Source organism: Equus asinus, chromosome 13 (assembly GCF_041296235.1).
Source record: "Equus asinus isolate D_3611 breed Donkey chromosome 13, EquAss-T2T_v2, whole genome shotgun sequence".
In the NCBI taxonomy this organism is placed as follows: Eukaryota; Metazoa; Chordata; class Mammalia; order Perissodactyla; family Equidae; genus Equus; species Equus asinus.
The window spans coordinates 15,648,229-15,675,043 of NC_091802.1; the positions used below are offsets into that span (position 1 = coordinate 15,648,229).

Genomic DNA, 26,815 nt, shown 5'->3' on the forward strand with positions numbered 1-26,815 from the left:
TGAGCCACAGTGAGATATCACTATACATTTGTCAGAATAGCTAAAATAAAGAATAGTGACAACACTAAATGTTGGTGAGGATGTGGAGAAAGTGGATCACTCATACATTGCTGGTAGGAATATAAAATGTTACAGCCACTCTGAAAAGCAATTTGGCAGTTTCTTATAAAACTAAACATGCAATCACTACACAACCTAGCAGTTGTACTCCTGGGCATGTATCCCTGAGAAATGAAAACTTGGATTTACTCAAAAACCTGTGTACAAATGTCCATAGAAGCTTTGTCTTAAAACCAGCAAACTATATCTTAAAACCAACAAGGGATTAATATCTAGAATTTGTAAGAAACTTCTACCAAAGAAAGATAGGGAGAAAATCCAGAAGGAAGATGGATAAAGTATATGAAAACGGAATTTCGTAAAGAGAAACTCAAACTGTTAACAAGATATGAAGAGATATTAAACCTCACTTGTAATCAGAGAGGTAATGTGATGCTCTTTCTACCAATCAGAATGCCAAACTAGAGAGTCTGATGATACCAAGTGTTGGTGAGGATACGGGAAAAACGGAAACATCATCTGTTGTGATGGGAGTATAAACTAGTAGAGGCAACATATGGATGGATGGAGATATATATATATACATAATTTTGCTAAGTACTGATAGATTACTCTCCTGACTGCCTATACTAGGAGATACACACACACACGCATGCACACACGCATACATCCATGCATCTATCTATCTATATATATATCCTCTATCTATCCATCATATTTATATCTCCTATTACCTAGCAATCCAATTCCTGGGGATATACTCCAGAGAACATGTCTTAAGGTCCATAGAGAGACATACACAAGGCTGTTCATCACAGTGTTGTTTGTAGCAGTCTGGCATTAGGTGGCCATCACTAGGGGAAATGAATAAATAAAATCTGGTGGATACATACAATGGACTATAAGGTAAAAGAAGTATCACTCTAGGCATACATACAGCCACATGAATCTTGTGAATTTTTAAAAATGTGACTATTACAAAAACACAGACTAGTATATAGAATAAAAAATAATCACTTGTGTATCTACCACTCAGTTTTAGTAAAATTTAAAATGCTACCATTGTATGTGTGTGTGTATTTACATAAAACACTAGAGTTACAGTTGAGAGATATTTTGACTCCTAATTCCATCCCAATTTCTCCTTCTCTAAAGGTAACAACTATCATCAACTTTGTGTTTGTCATTCTTATGTATATTTTTATAATTTTACACAAAAATTGCCCACCCACAAAAATATTTAGCATTATTTTGCATATTTTAAAATTTTATTTCAATGGTATCATCTTTGTTTTTGTCATTATTATGTAAATTTTTATAATTTTACTTAAAAGTTGTGCATCTACAAAATATTTAGCATTGTTTTGCATATTTTAGAAGTTTATTTCAATGGTATCATCCAGTATGTATTCTGAAACTTGCTTTTTTCACTCAAAGTGTGTTCTTGAGATTTGTCCATGTTCATACACACACTCAAGTTAATTATTTTTACTGCTATAATAGATATGCCCTACAATTCATTTATCTAGTCTCCTGATGAAAGACACTTACTTAGGTCATTTCTAGTTTTTCACCATTATAAATAATGCTGAAATGAACTTTCTTATACATTTCTCTTGGTCACATGAGGGAAGGTTCTCTAGAGAATATTGCTAAGAATGAATTGCTGGGAGGAAGGCCATGTAGACCTCAAATTTTACTAGTAGATGCTATCAGTGCCTCTCACTGGCTGGTTCACTCATCCCCACCCTCTAGCTGCTGTGAATTTGGCTGCTAATGGCTTATAACTTCCCTTTATCTGGCTGGAGAGGTTAAGCTCTCCGCTTCCACTGCCCTAGGAGGTAGGAGGCCAGCCAATGGCCAAGGACTGATTGACACTGGGTAGACAAGGTTGGCTCCTTACCCTAGATGGGACTAATTCAATGGGTGCAATTCATATTCCAGAGCTCAAGACCAGTACTGGGTCCCTCCTTACCTCCATCTTCTCCTGAGGGCACTCCTTCAATAAACCACATTGGCAATTCCCGCTAGTCACTCTGCTTCTGGGAACCTGACCCAAGATGAGTAATATTGCCAGTCTCTCCAAAATAGTTGTACCAATTTATGCAGTTAAGCCAAGACTTGAAGGCTGAGATGGAGAAAGCCATTACAAGAGTTGAGGGCAGAGCTTCCACACAGGGGAAAAGCAAAGGCAAAAGCCATGAGATGAAAGAGTTCTATGAATTCAAAGCACTGGAAGAAAGCCAATGTAGCTGAAGTTTGGGGAACAAATAAAGAGAATGATATTGGTTGAGGTTGTCAATACATGTAGGATGGAGACCAGGTAGGACCCTGTAGGCTGTTTTTCATTTTTTTCTAGTTGTAATAGGAAGTTCTTGAAATGTCTTAAGCAAGGAAGTGATAGGGTTCAATTTAGGTTTAAAGAAAATTACTCTGGTGTGTGTAGAGAATGAATTGGTAAGAAATAAGAGAAGCGGGGAGCTGGGTATCCAGACAACGAGGAGAATAAAAATCGTAGTGTTAATGCAAAAAGTAAGAAACATAATGGGATCTATAGCACAATACCATTTATGTATATAAGACACGCAGACATACAAAGACAGGTATTCTTCAAGGACATATGCATACACTGAAGTAGCTGCCTATGTCTGGGGAGAGAAAGGGAATGGAGATTGAAACTAATAAAAGACAATAAAACCAGACTTGTAGGGAGTGGTGGTGATAATGTGTCATGAACTGAGGTATAGGATTTACTCAACTCTGTGCCCAAGAAAACAAAATCAAAACAACAGCAACCATCTACCACCCTATCCATTATTTTCAGTCTCCTCATGGAGACCGTTGTCTGGGATGGGGAAAAAGCAGAGATGGGACCCCACTTTGCTTCAGAAAGTAACGATAACTGTCTGCTCTGAGGGCCTCCAGGACCAGGTTCCAAACTTTTACTCAGTAAGTGGGCCTGGGTTGCAGAGACTTTCCCTAATGATTAATTCAGCATCTGAGTCAAGGAACCTGAGGCTGGAGGAAGTAGAACCTCCCTGGAGCCTCATTAGTGAGGAAACAGATGGGAGCACTGAGGCCATCGGATGACTGATTCTGGTGGGATGCTCCTGACACAGCACCTCAGCCTAATTCCCCGTTTCCATTGGGGACTCCGTGGAGCCAGGTCCTGTCTCTGGGCTCCGAGAATGAAGGCTGAGGATCCTGTTATTTCCCCTTTGAACAAGTTTATGTCCTGGTCCCAGTAGACCTGGAAACTGAGCTTCTACTATATCTGATATAGCTCTGTGCCCTTGGTGCCCAGGGCTGGTTAGACACCCATTAGTTTTCACTAAATATCTGCGGATTAGAATCAATTGCTTGAATGTTTGATTGAGGGCAAGAGCCTTGAGATTTTCCTTAACATTTTCCTTTAAATGCTCTTGGAAGCACATGGCATACCCCACAAATATATTGTCAACTAATGTAAAGAGTTTGTTAAGGTAGCTCCTTTGTTTCTGTGTGTAGCCTTGAGAGACTTAACGTCATGGTGGCCAGAAAGTATGTTTCAGGAGGAGTGTATATCAGCTTTATCCAATGACTTGCTGCTCTAAGGGGCTCCAGGGCCACCTTCTCGGACACTGTTCAAGAAACTCTGAAGACCCAAATTTACTTACTGAGCAAGCTTCCTTGGATGGTAGTAGATTTTTTAGTGATTAGCATCTGAGCCGAGGAGCATGGGGGAAGCCGAACCCTGCTGGAGCGTTAACCACATAATCTCCCAATAGGGAAACACTACTAATGTCATCTAAGCCCCAAGTCTTGGGCTGAGCCCTGAGGATATTGAGAGCAATGAGTGATTCTCACCCCGGAAAAGCCCCAGATCTCCGTTCAGTGAGAAACAGACATAGGTAAAAATCAGCTCTAATCCCATCACCCAGAGACAATTGCAGGCACGTATTGGTAGACTTACTTCTAATACTTTTCTGTGCATGTAGAAATAGTTTCCTTCTTGTTGCATTATCTCGTAAGAAATTTCCCGTGCCCATACACGTACAGTGTAATATTTCACCTGTTATAGGTACCATCATATTCTTAAGCATTTCCTAATTGACAGACATTTAGGCTCTCCTAATTAAAAATAAATTATAAATAATGCTGTGATGGATATATTTGTTTATAAAGCTGATTCCATTTTGAGTGATTTATTAGGACACACATCCCTAGGACTGGAATTATAGGGTCAAATTACACGAAGAGTAAGATTTTTTAATATTGTATTTTTTAAATAACAAAATACCAGATTTTAATGGTTTGATAATATTGGAGAGGGGGAATTTTTCCCCTTTACTGCTCTTGAGTTCTTGTGACTGGACCAATAATAAAATTGACGCAAGGCAGATTAACAAGAGAAAAATCAGTTTAATTTCATGGACCTGAGAGATCACGAAAATGATGCTCAGAGAAATGATGAAAGCAGGCATGTTTTATATCTTTTTATGCAAAGAAACAATAAATGTGTGAGGATTTGACAGGATAAAGAAACTTAGATTTGGGTACTTAATTAGTAAAGAGTTTAAAGAATTGTAAGCAGAATTTGGGCTTGGGGTAGTACATTAATAAAAAGTAACAAAGTTTGTTTACACAGGCTTCCCAGCGCTGAGCTCCCTGACTCTGGTGATAAGGATGTCTCTCTACCTCCTGGTACAGGGAGGTCACCTGTCACATGAGAGATTTATTTCCTGCTTTCAGAGGTAGAGAGAGGATTAAAGTGCCCTTTTTGCACCAGTTGTTTCTCAGGCAATTTTTGTTCAAAATATTCAATATGCCATTATGACATATTTTGTGGTGGCCTGTCCTGGGCCCCAACAATAAATACACTTGCAAGTTTTTTCTGCTAATATACAAACACACGTACAGGTACATCTCATTTTATTGTACTTCACAGACACTGCATTTTTCACAAGGCCCTCCACCAGCAAAAAGATTATGACTTGCTAAAGGTTCAGATGATGGTTAGCGCTGTTTAGCAATAAAGTACTTTTTAATTACGGGATGTACATTCTTGTTTTAGACATAATGCTATTGCACACAACAGACTACCATATAGTGTAAACATAACTTTTATATGCACTAGGAAACCAAAAACTTCACGTGCTTGGTCTATTACAATATTTGCTTCATTGAGGCGGTCTGCAACCAAACCTGCAAAATCTCCGAGGAACACCTGCTTACGTACTTTAAAAAACAGGATCACACAAACTTGTGTTTTTATTTAAAATTTCATCATGGAAAAGTATTTTATATCTGCCTTTAGATTACTTTGCTCTTTTTTTACAACTGAATGGTATTTCACTGTATGTATGTACCATAATTTATTTTACTCAATTGTCTATTGATAGATGTTTGGGTCATTCCAAATTTTTATGATTACAATGTTGTCATAAATTCACTAGTACTTATATCTTTTCATTCTTTTCTCTGTTGCTTGAATTCCTATAAAATAAGTTCAAAAAGTGGAATCATCCCAGAAAGAATGAACATTTTACTTTTTATAGATGCTCTAAATTGAACTTTCATAAACTTGTCCCAATAAAAATTTTACTAAAATTTTCGAGTGCCTATTTTTCACAGTCTTTCTAGTACTCAATCTTTTTCTATTGCTCATCTTTAAGTGAAATTATTTTTCCTGCACTTTTAGAAGGAAGATGCATTTCAGGATAGTTTCCCTAACTTGGCAGTTTAAGAGCCCATTACTCCGTTGTTTTGGTGAAGTGTTAAAAAATGTTGTCACATTTTCTGAGATCTCATGGCTCAGTTTCCCTTCCTCAATTTTACCCGGACAGTGTCTTTCCTTCATCTCCTTTTTTCATGTGCTACTCGATTTTGATTCTGTTATCAGCAGTTTCCCTTCTTCCAGATGTATACTGTCATCCAAGACCTCTTACATATTTAAATACTCTCTTGCCATCTCCTCTGCTCACCTCTCAGGGTCCCAGTTATGCACCCTCCCCTAGTTTCCCAAGTCAGAAATGGGAGATCATCCTTTCTTGTGTCTCTAGGATCCAGTCCACCACTGAAGCTGCATGATTTTACCTCCAAGTGTATCTAGTTAATCTCTTTCCTGGCTCTCCTGCTCTCATTCTAGTTCAGGCCGCCCTCCCCACTTGCCTGGGCCACTGCTCTCTCTGGTTTTGTTCCTGTCTGTCTCCAACCCCTTTGATTCATGGCAACCAGAGTGATCCATACAACCTAAATTGAAACATCCCACTCCACCCGCTTAAAATACTTCAATGACTTCTCATTGTCATTAGAATAAAAAGCAGAATCTTCCCCTGCTTACCTCCAGACTCAACTTGTGTCGCTCACAGCCTTGCTTGCAAAACACCAGCACTGACTTTCTTTCAGTCCTTGTGATGTGGATTAAGGCTGCCCCAGCTAGAGAAGCCCCAGGTGACCTGGCCTACATGCCAAACTATATGACCCAGTGGACTTTTTTTATGGTATGAATTAGGACTGCCCCAGGGAGAGAAGCCCAGGGCATCCTCACCTGCATGCCGATCTATATGGCCAGATTCGTATCTAAAGTTATATGACCGCACAATAACCAGACCCCATCTGCACTGAAATCATTTAATGACTTTTTACATCATCTTTTCTTTTTTCCAGTAAAAACAAGTCACGTACCCATGCCTTATAAAATTAGCCCTAACCCTCAACTCAGGGCAGCAGAAGCTCTGACTGCCCATGGGTCCTGTCCCCATGCTATTCCACACTATTCTCTAAATAAAAGAGCACTACTGCCAGATCTTGAGAGTCTAAGAAGTCTTTCTTTCGACTCCTCGGCTCACCGACCCCACATCACTTGAATATACACTTTTGTGCCTTTGCAGATGCTGTTCCATCTCTCTGGAAAGCTCTTTTCCCAACCTTCTGAGTAGCTGACACCTCTCAGCCATCTGGTCTCAGCTTAAATATCTCTCAGAGACTTTTCCTGCCCAACCAATCCGAGAAATTGCCTGCTCTTCCCTCCATTATCCTCTATTTCAGATTACTGTTTCCCGGGGGCACTCATCAGTTTGTGATTATTTTTTTCCTTGTCTGTTTGCTTTTAGACCTCTCCCTTACTGGTCTGCAAGCTCTGTGAGGGGAGGCCATCATGTCCATCTTGTTCATGGTGGTGTCCTCAGCACCTTGTGTGATAAGAAAACAGCCATTCTGAGGTGCTGTCTTCATATTTTATGCTATGACAACTCTGATCACACCCTAAGTCTGGACATTTAGATGAGGACCCAAGGTTAGAGTTCCCACCACATGTTCCCACCTTGCTTTTCCCAGGGCACATTTCAAGATGACTACTCAAGGTTAAGCCTCCCGAATTTAGTGCCTGCTACCCCAACCACCTACAAGTTATAGGTGCTTGCTGCACCACTCACTCCTGCTGCTCGCTTCTGGCCTGGGATGGAGGACTGCCCTTCCCCTGCCTCATTTGCACTGCTTTGGGACTTGTAAGTAATAAACCTGTGACTTTACTTTCTTTGTGTGGGTGTATTGAAACTATCTTCAATCAAACAACCCTGGGATTTCTATTACCCCCAAAGTGGGAGCATGGCTGCTGGGGATGCCCCCTGCCGACCCTGTGTGGGTGGCTTTGTGCTACCTCATTCAGTCGGTCACAATCTGCATATTCTTATCATACTAGCTCTAGGCTTTCCAATACACTTAGCCCAATGCCTGCCATCAGTAAATAAGAAAAGAAGGAAGAAAGGTAGGAAGGTGGACCCCCAGGCACCGATACAACTGAGGTTGTGTTTTGCTGAAAGGCATTGGGTGTCTGAGCTACTCCGAGAAGGGGGGTCAGGCTGTCAAGACTGAGTGCAGAAGGGACGCCAACTGTACAGATTGACTCGGTGGGATGGCTGGGTGGTGGCACCAAGACAACTGTGACCACTTCAAATTTGACCAGTGGAGGGTTTGTTATTGTTAGATTTGAAAAGCGAGGGAAACCGAGGCCTAGAACAATTCACTGAGTTAGTCATGGCCCATCTAGTCTTGGAACCAAGAACAGCCTTGAAATCATTCATACTTTCCTCCAGCAGTGTGCACGTGGCATTACTCTGCCCAAAGTGAGAACCTCCAAGCAGAGACATTGTTTTACAACTACAAACTATGAAACTAGAGGCACTTTCCTTGAAATCTGTTGAAAGGTAGTAAGTTCCCCAACAAAGAGGAGATATCAGGACAAGACAACGTGTCATTTGGACAGGGATGCTAAAAATCCAGTTCCTCTATGAAGAGGATGTGGAGGGAGTAGATGGGCTTGTTCAAATCTGAAATCCTTTCAGCTCTGAGTCAGTGGTGCTAGGAGTTTGGTCAGAGAGAGGATGGGCTGAGGGATCAATGGTTTGGGAGATGCAAGCTCATTCTACCCATGTAAAATAGGGAGGGGGGAAGATGGAGGAAGGAAGACAGGGAGGGACAAAGTGAGCAGAGAGAGAAGGAGAATCTGGCTTACTCCTTGTAAACAAGACTCGTTTCCCAAGATCCTTGCTCATTGGAGCAATTACCCATGTTCATCTGAAGAAGTTGCCTTGGGATTGCTTCCCTGGGACCTCCCCAAAACTGATAAATAGGACCAACACAGTCCTGACTTAGCCAATTCCTTCCTGAACCAGAGGCTCAGACATCAGCTTTCAGGTCCCCCAGCCTCATTGGAGCACCCACAGCCTTATGTTCTGTCTCCTCTATTACGGCACCAAAGATCCAGGTAACGGTCCCTCTGCTTTTTACCTTTAACCTGTTCCAGCCCCAAGTCCCACAGCCTTACTTAGCATCCTTTATGTCTTCACTGTGAATTTTCATTGAATGGAGGAGAAAAGTGGGGGCAGAAGATCCAGAGACCTCTGAGAGCAGCACAGAGCAGTGGGTAAGGTCTGCACCTCTCAGCCTCATTCTCTCTCTTCCCCACCTTTCTTACCTTCTCTCTTCTCCATTTTCCCTCTATTACAAAGATACAAACTTTGAAAGAGTGTTCATATACTGTAACATTATTTAAAGATAATGTAACAACGCTTCCCATCTTTTTAGTGCTCTGCAGTTTTCAAAGTGCTGTCACACTCCCTGTTGTTGCACATGACTCTCAAACCTGCAAGAAAGGCTTCATGGTGAGATGAAGAGGCTCAGGGAGGTTTCCTGCTCTCCTCAAGGTACGGCAGCTAGGGAGCAACAGAGGAGGTATGAAAGGACAGTTTTCCAACACCAAATATGAAATACTTTTCCATACCTACCCCCCATCCCCCTCTCTCCACCCAACCCCGCTGCACAGGGGTTTGTGTCTCTAAGTGTTCCCAAGTATTCAAAACCCACTGACTCTTACAGGCTCAGAGCAGGGTTTCCCAAAGTGTATGATCAGAATCACTGAGTGATTGTTAAAAAGGACTTGGTTCTCAGAACAGAACCAGTATTTCAGGTAAGGGGGCCAGAAAATGGGCTTCTTGTTTGAAAGGTATCACGTGTGACTCTGACGTACACTAAAATGTGGGGGACGCTTGCCTTGTGGCCAAGAAAACAGATGGACGAATGCTCCTGAGTGTCCTCTGACTTTCCCCAGCCCTGTTACCTGCCTTCAACCCATGCTCCAGTCAGGGAGGAGTCCCAGAGGGCCCTGAATCCAGGCACCAGGCTGTTCAGGATGCGGCACATCCAGTGCTGAGCACATTCCATGCATTTTCTTGTTCCTCCTCCTCACACTCACACACAAGGCAAGTGTCACTAGCATCAAGTATGGGTAAACTGCAAGATTCATATTTTATTGTGTAAAAGCAAACTGGATTTTTAATATAACAATTATTTATAAACATCTTTCCATATGTAAATGAGAAAATGTTTAGCGTCATCATATAACTTCAGAGTGTTCCACTGACTTAATGGATTACATAGTTTTTTAAGCAGCTTTATTGAGATATAATTCAATACCATAAAAGTCACCCATTTAAAGTATACAATGCAATGGTTTTAATATATTCACAGAATTATGCAACTATCACCACAATCTAATTTTAGAACATTTTCAACAGTCCCAAAAGAAATACTGTATCCATTCGCTGTTACTCCCCGTTTCTGCCTCCCCACAGCTCCTGACGACCGCTAGTCTGCTTCTCATCTCATGGATTACTATTCTGTATTTTTTTTAAACAAAATCTCTAATGTTGAATGTTTGTTTTTCTACATTTTTCTATTATTAACAAGGCTGTGATAAACATCTAATATACACACTTTTTACATTTTGTCTGATTATATTCTTAAGATAAATTTCTGAACTAGAATTTGCCTCATCAAAAGCATGTTCTTTTTTTTTTGTTTCTTCCAAAGTCACCAAACGACATTGTCAAGTATGCATTTTTCTCCTTTTTGGTGTGTGTGGAAAATTAGTGATATGGAGAAAATATTTTTTTAAGAATAACAGTGTATGTGTGTGTATGTGTGAAACCATACTGCTGTGATCTTCAAGAAATATAAAATTAAATTTACTAAAACCAGGAAGACCAGGTATGAGCAGTCTGGTATTTGCTTTAGTGTCCAGCATGATCATGATGATTTCCAGCATAAAAGCATGAAGTTCCAGGATCTCAAGTATCTTCAGTAACTGCCAGTACAATTATGACTATTGTTCTTACTTCTTTGAGAGATACCTTTCTCAACATTTGTGATTTAGCTCCAAAAAGTCCATTTTGCTAGTTGTTTGAGGTACTGAGTTAATTTATTTTATTATTTTATTTTTTTGCTGACGAAGATTCACCCTTATCTAACATCCGTGCCAATCTTCCTCTATTTTTCAGTATATGGGCTGCCAGCAAACCATGGCTGCTAACAGAGTGGTATAGGTCCATGCCTGGGAACCGAACCTGGGCTGCCAAAGTGGAGCATGCCAAACTTAACTACTAGGCCACTGGGGCTTGCCTGGCGGTATTGAGTTAATTTAAAAACTTCTTTGTCTTTATCTTGATTTACCAGCAATGAAAGCTGTGGAAGTTAAAACATGTTTCATAGATCAGACTGTCAAGGATGAATGAGACTGATAGTTTCCATGACATTAATTTGGGGAGTGCAAGTTGAAACTATTTTCCTGAAGGACATTCTGGCAGTATGTGTATCCATTTGACTATAACTAGAAATATATGCAAAAATATATGGACAAAGATATTCACTGAGGTATTGTCTGTGATATGGAAAATACCAACAAAAACTCAATATACATCATCAAAATATTGATTAAAAATATGTGATACAATCATAAAATGCAGTAGTATGCAGCCATTAAAAATGAAAATATTGAGGGAGAAGGGGGGGAGCAAAATGGCGGGGTGAGCTGACCCGGGATTCTCTCCCCTCCAAAATATAATGCTTATATTATTTATGTAAACAAGAATTGGGCAGGACCTTCTAATTCTCCATTTCTCCATTTAATAATAAATGGATAGATTTGCTAATTTCCAGATAGAAAAATGAATTTTGCAAAGGTGCATATTCTCCTGAATTAATCTAAAATTTATTCAATCTATTTGAAGTCAAAATCATAATGGGAGTTTTGGGCAACAAAACTATTCAAAATTTCCTCTAAAAATAGATATGAAAATAAGCCAGGAAAATGTCGAAAAAGAGTTTAAGAACGGGCAGTTTCTTTGTCAAATATAAAGGACTCTAGAACAGTGTGGTACTGGTGCTGGAGTGAACAGATCAATAGAGCTGGACAGAACTTCAGAAACAGGGCCAAGTACAATGGGATTGAGTTATGGTCGTACTTTAAATTGACAGGTAAATGTTGCATTATTCAATAAATGACTTTGGGACAGCTGTCTAGGGAAAAACATTCAATCAATATTTCATATCTTACTAAAAGCATTTTAAAATGCATTAAAGATTAAAATGGTTTACTGTGCCTTTTTTTCCTTTTGAAAATCAATGGAGGTAGGATGAAAAATTTAAAACTAAAAAATGAGAATACAAATGGAATAGATTTAATTCTACCATGTAGCTATAGATAACCACTTTCCACATTTTGATGTCTTTTTTGTTGAGATGTGAAGCAGCCCAAAAAAGTCAGTGTTGTGAAATCCTGAGCAAAAAGCCTTACAGACAGAGCGATGTATCTGCAAAAGCCCTGAAGTGAGAGAAGGCTTGCTGTTTTGAAGGAACTAAATACGGGCCAGCATGGCTGGAGTGAAAAGGACGTTGGTGAGATGTGAGCTTATGCAGGCAAGTGGGTCCAGATCATGCTGAGTCTTGTTAAGCTTTTAAAATTTTATTCTAAGTGCAATAAGGAGCCTTAAAGGATTTTAAGCCAAAGAGGGTGCGTATATTTAGCAACTGTCTTTCTATCTGTATTTTACAATAGTATTTTAGTAATCAGATAAGGCTGCTGTACTTTTGATCAGAAGCTTTTTCAGTGCCTACTAGTGCTAATAGCTTTCCTAATATTAAACGATACTTGTGTTCTGGTATAAACTAATGAAATTGATTTGCTAATGTTTTATTTGGGCCTTTGTAGTTATAGTTATAAATAAGATTGGTCTAGCTTCTTTTTGTGTGTGCCGATCTTATTTACTTTTTATTACAACATCTGCGTTAATTTCCATATAAAACTTGCATTCACTTATTGTCAATTTCTACCATTTAGAATTTGTTGAAATTTCTTCAATACCCCTAAATATAAAACTTTAAAGATATTTCATTTTTTTCAAATAAAAATAACTTTTTATTATATTTCAACCTATTTATTATAAACAAAAAAATTTGCTTATGGAAAATTCAAGCAACACAGAAAATTGTAAATAAAGTAAAAACCACCCTAGATTCTGTTAACATTTTGGTGAACATTCTTGCAGTTTTGTTTTTTCATTAAATCATTTTTATTCACTCAACAATGTGTTGGAGAACATTCTTTAAGTCAATATTTTCTCTTTTTTTTGCCATTTTAATTTTTTTTATTGAGTTAATGATACGTTACAATCTTGTGAAATTTCAGTTGTATATTAATGTTTGTCATTTGTGTTGTAGGTGCACCCCTTCACCCTTTGTGCCCACCTCCCACCCCACCTTTCCCCTGGTATCTACTAAACTGTTCTTAGTCCATATTTTTAAAGTCCTCATATGAGTGGAGTCATACACAGATTATCCTTCTCTAGCTGGCTTATTTCACTTAACATAATTCCCTCAAGGTCCATCCATGTTATTGCAAATGGAATGATTTTGTTCTGTTTTGCAGCTGAGTAGTATTCCATTGTATATATGTACCACATCTTCTTTATCCATTCGTCCGTTGATGGGCACTTAGGTTGCTTCCATGTCTTGGCTATTGTAAATAATGCTGCAATGAACATTGGGGTGCATAGGACTTTTGGGATTGCTGACTTCCAGCTCTTTGGATAAATACCCAGTAGTGGGATGGCTGGATCGTATGGTAGTTCTATTTTTAATTTTTTGAGGAATCTCCATACTGTTTTCCATACTGGCTGCACCAGTTTGCATTCCCACCAGCAGTGTATGAGGGTTCCTTTTTCTCTGCGACCTCTCCAACATTTGTTACTATTAGTTTTAGGTATTTTTGTCATTCTAATGGGTGTAAGGTGATATCTTAGTGTAGTTTTGATTTGCATTTCCCTGATGATCAGCAATGATGAGCATCTTTTCATGTGCCTATTGGCCATCAGTATATCTTCTTTGGAGAAATGTCTGTTCATGTCTCTGGTCCATTTTTTGATTGGGTTGTTTGATTTTTTGTTGTTGAGTTGTGAGAGTTCTTTATACATTATGGATATTAAGCCTTTGTCAGATATATGACTTGCAAATATTTTTTCCCAGTTAGTGGGTTGTTTTTTTGTTTCAATCCTGTTTTCATTTGCCTTGAAGAAGCTCTTTAGTCTGATGAAGTCCCATTTGTTTTCTGGATTTGCCTATGGTTCACCATAGCATTCACATCCTGAATTGCAATTCTGTTGGAATTCCAGAAGAGACTCTTTTTGAGAGTAAAATAGCTGGCAAATCTGCTTTTTAAGTTGACACATAAGGTGTCAGAAAAGTGGGATCTGAAGGAGGCAACCCCTGAGAGATGGAGACACCTGGAATTGAGCAAGGTACCTACACTGAGCTCCTTGTGCTCATCACTTCTGTGAGTTGCCACCTACTTTCGGTTTGGTAAGTCTCATCTCGGATTCCAAGCTCTGCTCTCCTTGCATTTGGAGTTCTCTGACTTTATTTGGGAGTGGCTTTGTCCTCTTGGGGGAGGGACTTGGTCTTTCCTGATTCAAGGTTCTGTCCTTGGATGCAAGGCATCATCCTTGGTGAGTACTCAGTTATTTTCTGAAGGTATCACAGTTCTTTTTGGGGCTACAGCTTGCCGAGAATCCAGGAGTTTTTCTTTGGTTTTCAGATTCCTTTTGGGATCAGGGCTGGGAATCTGGCAACTTTCTTTTGGTTTTAGATTCCTTCTGCAATCATGGCTAGGACTCTAGCAACTTTCTTGTGTTTTCTGGTGAAATTTCAGAAATGGGATCCCAGTCCTCTGAATGTTCTGAGGGAAGACCTCCTTCGGAGACCCCAACTGGGTTTATGTTTAAGAGCTTTGGGCCCTCTATGTGAGCATTTTTAACTAAGTGACTGAGACCAAAAGCAGTCCAGAATTACAATGGCTATTATGAGGAACTTTTGAGCTCTCAAACTCACTTTTCTTAAAAAGCAAATTGGCAGACCATGGCTCTAAAATTAAGAAAATTGAGTGGTATGTCTATTTTCACTGGTATCTGGTGACTTCTGGACATGCACGAAGCTCTAAAATCACCTCTCTACAACATACTGTGTGACAAATAGAAATGGCAGGCAATAGGATATATTGGAGTACATGAGGAAGCCATTTAGTGTAAACCTAATTCAGCCTGACCTTGTTTTTCCAAAAGGTCCTGACCGTGGCTGTTGAGCGTGCATTGTATACCTGCTTTAGACATTTCCTATGGCAAGAACAAAAGCCCTTGAGACAAAGGTGCAACTTCCCTCCCTCTCCCAACGTTGGCATTTCCTTAAGGATTAAGCATCTTTCCTTAGGCTAGGAACTGATTGCTGCGCTCACCTGTGACCACCCAGCACGAGACAACAGACTTGCTTCCTGCTGCACCCGCCGAGATAGCAGACCCACTACCTGCTGTGTCCATCAAGCGCTGTGCCGACAGGGCAATCTTGTGACTATTGTGGGAGGGGCATTTCAATCCTGTGTAAAGCATCCTCTTTGGGGGTATAGAACCACTCTGTATACCTCACTTCTTTGGTGCCCTTTCTTCCTTCGGGAAGAAAGGCCCCAGGCCATGGTCCTCACATTTTAGCTCGGAATAAACTCTCCCAAATTTTCATTTATAGATTGGTTATAGATTATTTTTGTTGACATGTGTCTAAATTAATGGAAACAAGCAAAAAGCTGAGGGAAAACAAAATGGCTTCTGAAGCCCATGTTCCCCTCCCCCTTCTTCTTTGTCTCAGGTGCTATCTTGTTTGTCCTCGCAGACTCCTTTGTCTCAGACTCTGCCCCAGCAGCCATCTTGTGCTCAGGCTCTGCCCCCAACACCATCTTCCTCTCTTCCCCTCTGCAAAAACCTCCCCCTTTAAAATCAGACTCTCTGAGGATTCAAATGCCAAACTCCTAATAACTATTTCTAAGTTAACTGGAGCAAAGAAATGACTAGAAGGAAAAATTTAAATAGCAATTACTCTAGACTTTTGATAATAGACAAATGACTCCAAAGACAGCTCTAAAAGGATTCTTACAACATGCAAATAAAAATATTTAGTAAAAGATTTTAACCATCTGAATAAGTAACTTTAGCTTGGTCCATCTGCCAGAAGTACAATTTGGATCTAACTGTTCTTTTGAGTTTCGTATTATTGTACTTGAGACATAGCAAAAGTTTTAAAATGAAAGCTATGAGATCTCTGTTTATGTCTATGTGTCTATCTATGCATGTTATAGAAACATGATTTTTTTTTTAAATTTCTGGATGATGTGCTAAAACTAATTTGTAAAGAGGTCCATTTAATTGGCTTGAAATTAAGCGTTATAAATTAAGTATTTTTAAATCTCAGAAATATGATAGAAGGTAACTCAAATGCTTTTCAAGTTTATGTGATCTAGGATTAATCTTTAATAAAAAGAAACACACCTAGCTTAAGGTTTTCTTTAATTGAAACGGGCATGTCTTTAGACGTGAATATAATAGAGACAACTTTCATTCTATCTGGGTTTATTAAGTTTATGTCATCTCTGCTACGAAAATTTGAAATGAAAAAAGGAACTTAAGATGATTGGCTATTTAATGTCTAATCTAAGCATGAGTGTTAAAAGCAAGTAACTAAAGTGTAAATAAGATCAGAGAAAATTCAAAGAAAAAGCAAATGAGTGGGTTCCATTAACTCACCTCCCACCCCGACTGCAGTAGCACTGTATCAAACATCACACAGTCTGAGACTGACGTGGAGAAAGAAGGTGGAAATGAGGAAGGTCTTTTGGACTTCTTGTGTTCAACTATGGTTTTCTATAAGAAGATATTTAATACTTGCCTTTGGTTTTGAGTTCCACATTTTCAGCTTCAGGAGCCCCACTCTTATTTCTGTAACCAATTGAAGTCTATCTGGAGCAGGAACCATCTCCCCAAGTCCTAATTAGTTATAATACTATATGTTATCATTTTCATACATTTTTCTTTATCCTGTGGGTACAAATTATATTCCATGATTGTTTTAATTTGAATCGCTCTGATGTATTAAGGTAGAACTTTTTCCTAGTATGTGTTAGTAATTTGCATTTTTGTTCATTATTCTTGTGCATTTTTTTGTTAATTGTATATTGTTCAATTTCTAAATTTCTGCCTGAGTGTTGGTCTTTTTCTCAGTGAAATATATATATATATATTTACATCCTTGGTCCATTGTTACTCTTATACTTTTATCTAGTCATCATTTTCATTATTCTAGTTAAAAAATATGAAATATTTCATATACACAAGACTATATATAAAGTTTATAAGATAAAAAGAATGATGTAATCAACAACCATATGTTTACCAGGGAGTCTAATAAATAGAACATAACAAGTGCCTTTATGTATTCTCTCCTTCAGGAAAAAGCATAACCCTGAATTTTGTGTTTATCATTTTTTCCTTCCCTTCATAGTTTTATACCTATATATATATCCTAAAACATGTATATTATTTATGTTTGCAAGTTTGCGGAATTTAATGTAAATGGTATCATATTGTACATATTCTCTTTTTAATCAATTTTATTGATATAATGTACATAAAATATAATTTACAGAACACAATTTGATGAGTTTTGGCAGATGTATATACTAGTGTACCTTCCACCACAATCAAAATGCAGAACATTTTCCTCACTGGTAAGTTTCCTGGTCCTTTGTTAATATCCCTCCTTCCACCTCAGGACCCAGGCAGCCACAGAGCTGTTTCTTTCACTGTAGGTTAGTTCACATTTTCTAGAATTTCAGACAGATGAAATCATTTGTGTCTGACTTCTTCCAAAGAGCACAATATTTTTTAAGTTTATTCATGTTGTTGTGAATGTCAGTAGTTTGATCATTTCTACTTCTGATTCGTATTCCATTCATATCCATTCACCTGACAGGCTTGTAGATTGTGGGTGTGTCGGCTTCTAGAATGGATCTGGATGATTCCTACTCCTGGAGTTCATGTCCGTGTACAATCCCGTCCCTTGAGTGTGAGCTCAATTTAGACACTTGCTCCTAAAAAATAGAATATTGTAAAAGTGGGGCTAAGTGGTGGGCAAAATGAGTGAAAGGGATCAAAAGGTGTAAACTTCCAGTTATTAAATAAATAAGTAATGGAGATGGAACATACAGCATGGTGACTACAATTATTAATACTGTCTTGCACATTTGAAAGTTGCTAAGTGAGTAAATCTTAAAAATTCTCGTCACAAGAAAAAAAATTGTAACTACATATGGTAACAGATGTTAACCAGACTTACTGTGGTGATCAATTTGCAATATATACAAATATTAAATCATTGTGTTGTACATCTGAAACTAATATGATGTTATATGTTAATTATACCTCAAAAACAAAAAAGAATGCAATAGAGTGATGGGACATCACTTCTGAGATTAGGTATTATAAGAGTCTGATCTCTCTCTTCCTCTCTGTCTCTCATTCTTGCTTTTTTTTTTCTTTTTGTCTCCAGAGCACTTTTTTCAAATATACAATACATTATTATTAATTATAGTCACCACACTTATTACATATCACTGAAAGTTTGTACCCTTTGACCAACATCCCCCATTTTCCCCATCCCTCAGCCCTTGACAACCAACTTTCTACTCTCTGGTTCTGTGAGTTTGACTTTTCAGATTCCACATATAAATGAGATCATATATATAATACAAATAACTCTGCAGCCTGCAGCTGAGAGCGTCTGGACCTGAGTTATAGGGCCATTTCTGGATCTACAGTCATACTGAGGGCAGAGGGCCTGCCTCAGAGTCCAGACAGGTGTGTCTCTTGCTCAGTCCCTGGACAGGTAGGACTGGCAACTAAGAGTGGCTGGAGCCTGGCTATGGATTGCTTCAGGGTCCAGGGCAGAAACAAAGTCAGCAAACCCGTCACCTGGGGCACGGATGGGTGTGACTCTTTCTAGGTCCTTTGTAAACATTGCTGGTCACAGGACCAACACCAGACAGGACTATAGCTGAGTCCACAGTGGGACAGGGCAGTTTCTGGGTCTGTAGCCAGGAACATGATCCATAAGTCTGCCACCTGGGTGCAGGCCTGCCTTCTCAAAACAGTCCCCCTTGATCTTGGGCTCCACCAGGGCTCCACAGTCTCCTTATTACCTGGGTCCCAAAGCTCCACAAAGGAACTTTTGTCGGTGTCTGGTTGCCAAATTATTGCTGCTGAGCAGGGATGCAAGCAAGGGACCTCCTACTTTGCCATCTTTCTTTGTCCATCTTTCTCTCTGGTTCTTTTCTTGCTCTAAGGAAGGAGACCACCATGTTTTCAGAGGCCCTAGTATCAAGGAACTGAAGGCAGCCTCCAGCTACCAGCCCGTGAGGTCCTGAGGCCCTCAGTCCAACAACCTGCAAGGACTGAATCCTGCCCACGAGCATGTGAATGAGCGTGGAAGCTTACCCTTCCCAGTCAAGCCTTGAGACAGCTTGGTGACACCTTGATTGGAGCCTGTGAGAAGACCCAGACAAGTGTTTTTGATGAAAATTTAGCATCCGTATTGAGCTGTGCTATAAGTTTAAAATACACACCAGATTTTGAAGACAGTACGAAAAACAAGAATGCAAGATATCTCATTTATAATTTCTTAAGTTGATTACATATTGAAATGATATTTTAGATAAATAAAATTAAATAAAATATTAAACTTAATTTCATTTGTTTATTTTTACCTTTCTAAATATGGCTACTAGAAAATTTTAAATTATATATGTGTCTAATAACCTATAAGGTATCTGTTCTATGTAATGAATTAACTTCTGATCTGTGCGTCTAGAATGTTTCCAACTATGTAGTCTTGGGAGAATTGAGAAAACAGTCATTCAAATCATTCTGTACATGGCTTATTTCTGCCATGGAAACTCAGTTGGGAAATGCTAGTATAAAGAATTTCAATAAACTACCTTAGGTCACATGCCCATGTAGGACCATCATTGTAGCCAGGTCTGTTGGATATGCTGATACCTCCACTCTGGAGTCATGGGTGAAAACACCTGGATGCCAATGGAAATTGGCAGCTGTCAGAAAGACTATAAATGTACACCACAAGCAATTATCAAATAAAATAAAACGTAAACTTCCAGTTTCTACTCTCACACATAAAGAACTTGGAAATCCTTACTTTCTTTCTCACAATTAGAAAAAAGATGAGCAATCTAAAAGACAACAACTCTTCTTAGATCCATCAGATGAGTTCATATGAATGTGAAATTAACCTTCACTGTTGTAAACCACTGAGATTTTAGGGGCTGTTTGTTAGCACAACATGATCTGGCCTATCTTGCCTGATACAGATGGAAAAGTCTTTTCCACTCAAAGTGAGAAACAAAATCAAAAAGCATTAGAAGAAAAGGCAAACAGATCTGACCACATAAAAATGGCACACATCTATTTGGCAAAACACATCAAATTGAAAGACAAAGGGCAAGTTAGAGAAAATATTTGCAGCCTATATGACAAAAAGCTGACATCCAAAAGAGGCAAAAGCTGTCAAAGTGCAATTCCAAAAGAAGAAATACAATTGGCTAATAAATATGAAAAAGATATCTAATTGCAGTGTTAACTAGAATTAAAAATTCAAATAAAAGCACTATCCTGTCTAATTGTAAAAATTAAAGGTCTTTATAATAATCTTTGATGGCAGGGATGTGGATAAACAGACACTATCATAACCTAGTGGACGTACAAGTTGGTGCAAAGGTTTTAGAAGGTAAGAGGACAATGTATATATGTGCATGTGTATCTCAAAATTTACATTTGCACTTCCATTAACTTGATAAAGTTATAGGGATTGATCTTAAGTAAATAACTAGAGAAATTTTGAAAGACATCTCTGTCAAGGTATTCATCACAGCATTGTATGTTATTGCAAAACAATTGGAAACAATCCAAATTATATCAATAGGGGAGTGATTAAATAACTTATGGTTTATGTGTACAATAATATATCTGTGAAACCGTTAAAACAGATAAAACTCAACTTTAGTCATTGTCATGTAAAAGTTATATTGCATAATGTGTAGGAAAAGTAAAAATCAGATTTCAGAACAGTAATGCTTCTACTGATGTGAAATGTGCATATCACATACGTGTAAAAACTCTGGAGGAATAAATATATAATTTTTAAGAGGAATTAACTCTGAATAATGCTATTTTTGGTGAAGTAAAGGGACACTCGGATTTTTCCTTTCTACGTGACAAAATAATATTTTCTGAATGTTTCCACTATCAGATATGACATTTCTAAATAAGTTTCAAATAAAGATATTTACGTTTGGGGACAGAGAGAAATCCCAAAGAAAATGCAGCTTCCTCACATGTTATAAAAGCCCTTTGGTCTTGGAGGATTGAGCAGATACTTGGAACACATCCTTAAGAGTTTGGGATGAGTGTTAGGGAGGTAGCAATGCCAAGACCTGGAGATCATCTGGGGTAATAGATAAGATTAGCTGGATGGTGTCAAATGCTCTTGGGGTAGATGGAGTGGTAGAAATGGCAGTGGTAATGCTCTCAAAGTATTTTCTGTGTTCGGCTCTGAGAAAAAGTTCATACAGGTTATTGTGGTCAAGGTCATTAAATGTGAAGAACTGTGGAGAGATGATCTTGTCCCAGTTTCTTATGGTATATGTGGAAAAAAGTCCAACCATAGAAAGGAACTTTCTAAGGTCACAGAGCAGCAATTAGAGTCCACATTCCTGATTTTCATTCACAAGAATTTTGCCTCTTGAGGGAAACTCATTCTCTTTAACCCTGAAGTGCCTGGAGACCCAAGAGTATCACTAAAGAGACACACTTCATCTCTGTTTTCTAGACTGTATTGGCAAGCTCTGTTCCCAAAAGCAGGGAGGCTGATAACTTTGATGTCCTAGTGAGATTGTGGAAGAGGAACCCTCAGCATGCACATCCTCCCTCCCTCTCTCCCATCTGTTGGTCCTGTTTTCTGTCCCTCTAAGATCATCTCCTAGCCAAGGGGAGCAGAAGAGGAGTTCCCAGAATACTTTGCATCATTATACCTTCAGCAAAACAAACTTTTTTTCCTAGTAGGAAAGGTGAGGCCCAACCATAACATCAAAGATACTAGTTATTACATGGCCACATGCAGATAAAAAGTGATTCTATAGTATGAATTTTATTCTCATCTCCCATCTCTATTCATTCTTCATTTTCTTCACATCCATCTTTGACATCATCAATATTCCTGAGGCATCTTGTTTGATACTCCTAATTTTCAATCCTTTCTTATCTCCCATTCCTTGTTTCTTTTCCCTAATTTCTATCCTTCTTTCTGATCCCTCTTGCTCACCATCCTATCCCATCCCTCTTTATATCCACATATTATATCTTCATTCTTCCACTCCTAATCCTGTCCTACCTCCCATTCTCATGTCTTTTCTTCCCGTCCTCATCTCAGCCCATCCTTCAAGTTCCTTGGCTTCAAGAAGAGGACACAGAGAAGCCAGGCTGTAGGTGTAGCCATGGGACAGTTTTAGAGGTGTTACAGGAAAGGGAGAGTAGAATTACCAGAACAGTGTAAGTACTCTTCCAAGTGAGGGTGGAGAAAAGATACAAATCAGAAATGGATGAGGTGAAAGCTGGATAAACATCAATATGAGGAAATTCTCTGGGTTGGAGCTGTACTGATGCACTAATGAAATGAAGTTGGGAAGAGGCGTCTTTCATTTATGGATACTTTCTGAGCTAGGAGGTTTGGAAGAGAAAAGTAATACTTTGGAGGAGAAGGTTATATTGGACATTCTACATTGAAAACTCTTAGGACCCAGTTGGAGTATAACTGCTTATTCTTTCAAAGGCTTGATTGTATATTTGAGGAAGGTGACTTATCCAATAAGAGAGAAAGACATGCAGGGGCTGGAGATGGAGCATTCCTTTTTTGACCTGAAGATAAATCACGCATACATTGATGTAGTTTTTATTTAGTGGGCTATTTCCCTCTATAGACCCTACCTGTCCCCTAAAAATCCTATGGGATTCTTTTGTGGTAGTAGAGAGAAGGAACTGATTTTCTTAGAGGTGAAAGGTGAACAGTAAGATAGAATAATCCTTGACACTGAGTCCATGATTTAAAACATCTTACTGCACTCTTACCTAGAGGGACTCTCATATCCCCTCCAGAAGAAAACTTCACAGTGATATTCTTGGTTACTTAGGCTGTGATTAATCAAATAGCCCTTCCCTCTAGGACATTGCTGCCCAGAACTATTGGGCTTCCAAGGCTTCAACTCTACCCAGAAGCTGAGGACAGTCAAAACAAGGTGGCAACCTGCCCGGTAGAACATAACTTCGTATCTCCCGTCTTATTTGTTTTCCTCTGTAGCACTTACCACTATGTGATATTCCACGGAGGATGCTCATTTAATTCATTTATTTTGTCCCATCATTAGAATGTGAGTTGATATGTGGAAAGATTTTGTCTCTTTGTTTACCAATGTCCTGGAAGAGTGTGTCTGGATCATGAAACAATCCAATAAATACTTGTATGAATAAATAAATGAATTATGAAGGGTTACCTTATAGGACAAGTGTGTCACACAACTCTTCATACATCAAGAGACAGGAAAAATGGTCCATTACAATTTTTCCAGATTACTGCCTTCTTGGGAAATATTCCTCAATCCAGAAAGGGCAGGAAAGGAGAGATCTATCACCCCTCAGGTCAGTGACTCCCTCCCCACAAGTACCCGCCACAAGGCACCCTGAACATCAGGGTTTCTAAGGCTATAGATTAATGGGTTCAGCATGGGATTGATAACTGTATTGAAAACACCAACCCCTTTATCCTTGTCTGAAGCTTCTACTGAACCCAAACGCACGTAGTTGAAGATACCTGTCCCGTAAAAGAGGCAAACCACAGTGAGGTGGGAGCCACACGTGGAGAAGGCCTTCTTCTTGCCCTCCACTGAATGGATCTGAAGAACTACAGCTGCCACGTGGATGTAGGAGGTGATGATGAGAACCATAGCTACACCCGCCATTATGAAACATGCGGCAAAGAGCAGCAGCTCATTGAGTTGAGTGCTGGAGCAAGAGAGCTGGAAGAGCTGTGGGAGGTCACAATAGAAGTGATTGACCTCATTGGGACCACAGAAGTTGAGGGTAGTTAAGGCAATAGTATGGGTCAGTGCATTGGTGAAGGCACAGGCCCAGGACACAGCCACCAACATCCACTGGACTGCCTGGTTCATGCGGGTGCTATAGGTGAGGGGCCGGCAGATGGCCAGGAATCGGTCATAGGCCATGGCTGTCAACAGGAAGCAGTCCATTCCAGCCAGGAGGTGGAAGAAGAACAGCTGTGTGAGGCAGGCTTCATAAGAAATTGTATGCTTGTGGGACAAAATATGACCCAACATCGCAGGAACAGTGACAGTAATACATCCAACATCCAGAGCTGATAGGTTCCCCAGGAAGAAGTACATGGGGGTGTGGAGTTTGGGTTCCACCAAGGTGGCTGTCAGAATACTGAGGTTGCCCCCAACTGTGACCAGGTAGGCAAAGAGGAAGAGCACAAAGACCACAGATTGCAGCTTTTCACTTTGTACCAAGCCCAATAGAATGAACTCAGCAACAGCTGTCTTGTTGTTCCCAGATCCTGGATCCATGAGTCCCTGTGAGGAAATATCCCAGGAGGAGAACTATCAGGGCATTGAATTTAATTTACTCATCATAAATGTTGTAAACCACCTATGTTCAAAGCTCCAGGTAAGTTCCCAGCTGTCCAATGATGATTTTCCCACTCCCCAGGCCACACCTCACTCACTGACCTTCTCCATCACATCAATGTCTTTACCAGGCTCTAGCTGAGCTGCCCACCACCTTGAACATCGCATCCTCTCCTAGCTTAAAGGGCCAGAATGCTTTAAGATAAAAGCAGACTTTCTCTTTGAATGCAATGGGAGTAAGATGGAATTTCTTCATTTTACTCTGAGATATCAGCCGAAACCAATAAGCAGATTTCAAAATAGAACAATTAATGATTCTTCCTGAGAAAGTAGAAAGCATTTAAAACATAACCTAGGTTTCATGCCTTCTAGAAATATTGAAGATCAAGCAAAGGTATGGCAAGAATCAGAGAGAAGATACCCATGATTGTGAATATCAGATAGTCCAGCCAAGGCCATTTCTGTAAGGTGATGGGCATACTCTGAAGTGTAAATTCAAAATCCTCTAGTCACTAAGTATTTGGTGTTCTTGTTAATTAAGCCCTTAAACTGGACTTTGAGTAACAGTTTAATTTAAAATTATTTATTCTTTTTATAATTTCTGCTACATGCCTCTGAAATCAACATTGTAAGCACACCTGTGGGTTGGTTTCTGCTGGGTGCTGGTAGTCTTCTGCATTGCACAGCCACTGTCCTTCCCCTTCATCTTAACTCAGGAGTGGTAGAGTGACCAATAGTTCTAAGGAGACATTCTCCAATGAAGCAGACAGTTAGATAGAGAACCTGATTGAGCTAAGTCTTTCGGATCTTATAATAAGTTTCTGATGAAAAAATATCAGTGTTTCTCTATTGCCCATGGAATAAGCTGAGGTAGAGCTTCACTAAGAATACCGTTATTCCCTTGCACAGAATGCACTGGAATCGGAGGTTGGATGAGAAACAGTCAGAGTCTGGTATCTTTAAGGGAAGGGAAAGAATGACGAGGGCCTGAGCTCACATGGATGAAAAGTTGGACGCAGTCATTGCTAAGATAGTCTTAAAAGGCTAATATCACATGATTCGTTAAGGGAAGGGGATCATCCTCAGGCCTGATCATCACTGATGAAATTGATAATTGATAAATTCTTTACAAATTGACAAATCAATGGGTGGATAATGCTCTTTGCATTTATTATATTAAAGAGCAATTAACTATTCTCTGTTTACACTTTGGGGTCCATTTTAACACGGGTATTGGACTGTGACCCTGGGATTTTCTACCTCTTTGCTCATGCTGTTTTCTCTACCTGCAACGTCTTCCCTCTAATGCAAAACATCCAAATATTTCAAGAGTTGAATCCAATGCTGGCTGCTGAAGGGAACCTTCCTGGAATCTTCCCGCTCTCAAAAATATCTCTGTCTCTGTCTCTGCTAAACTCCCAGTACACATTATTCCATGGAACATATTGCTGTTTACCTTCTAGCTGAGTCATTTCTCTATACAGCATATCTCCCCTACTTCTCTGTAAGTGACTTGAGGACAGGATAAATGTTTGATTCAGTTTTCCATAGAAGTATTTAACATAATACTTCACACATAGTAGGTACTCAATATTTCTTAAATAAATAAATGGACGGGGCAAAGGTCCATAGGATTTCAGATAAAGAGCTTCAGGGTGAGCAAGAGTTGTCATGGAAGACTCTGGACAATGTGTAATTTGAGCTAGGCATTTATGGAGTAGTATGACTTAGGGGAGGTAGAGGGGCAAGTGCAGGGTGGAAGGTTGCTGCAAGGTCAATTTCTTTCCTTAGTTTTGATTGGACAACTAGGTAACATAGCAATCCACATACTGACATGTTTATTTTCATGTAAACCACTCAAAACATAAGACCCTTAGGAGGGATACACCTTACAGTTAGAGCCAGGGACAGAATAACAACAAGACTGCTGCTGCCAACCCTCAGACGGCCAGACATGCAGCTTGCTGAAAGTCAGAAGGATTCTAGGATGACCCCCAATCATCCAGAGACATCCAGAGTGTCTGATGCACGTCATGCCCATCATGAGATGCCCTCCTGCATTACTACTCTCAGGGCTTTGTAATGAGCCCCAGGTTCTCCTTACTGAGCTATGACAGCTCTCTGCTCTGGAACTTGACCAATACCTACCTGCTCCCAGGGATGAAAAGCCTCAACAAGGCCTCTGACTGGAGAGAAGGTTCTAGGCTGCCTGATGAAGTGGGTCCTTGGCAGTGAACTGGACTTGGTGAATCTCTTCATACTCTCTCCTAAGAGTAAGAGAGAACACACTTCCTCCAAGAA

The 26,815-nt window shown here is 39.5% G+C and overlaps 1 protein-coding gene across 2 annotated transcripts; it reads right to left on the reverse strand.

Moving 5' to 3' along the window:
- Positions 1-17,351: 17,351 nt before the first annotated feature.
- LOC106821960 (olfactory receptor 3A2-like) lies at positions 17,352-24,466 on the reverse strand. Of its 2 annotated transcripts, XM_070482149.1 has the most exons (4): positions 23,683-24,454; positions 19,742-19,831; positions 19,242-19,289; positions 17,352-17,839 (listed from the first exon to the last, which is right to left on the reverse strand). In XM_070482149.1, exons 1-2 carry the CDS (start codon positions 24,452-24,454, stop codon positions 19,743-19,745), a joined length of 861 nt encoding a protein of 286 aa, XP_070338250.1. In that variant the 3' UTR covers positions 17,352-17,839; positions 19,242-19,289; position 19,742. The 2 variants fall into 2 exon arrangements, with proteins under 2 accessions (XP_070338250.1, XP_014682346.2); XM_014826860.3 differs by lacking the exons at positions 17,352-17,839; positions 19,242-19,289; positions 19,742-19,831 and having other exon boundaries at positions 23,507-24,466.
- Between the last annotated feature and the right edge of the window lie 2,349 nt (positions 24,467-26,815).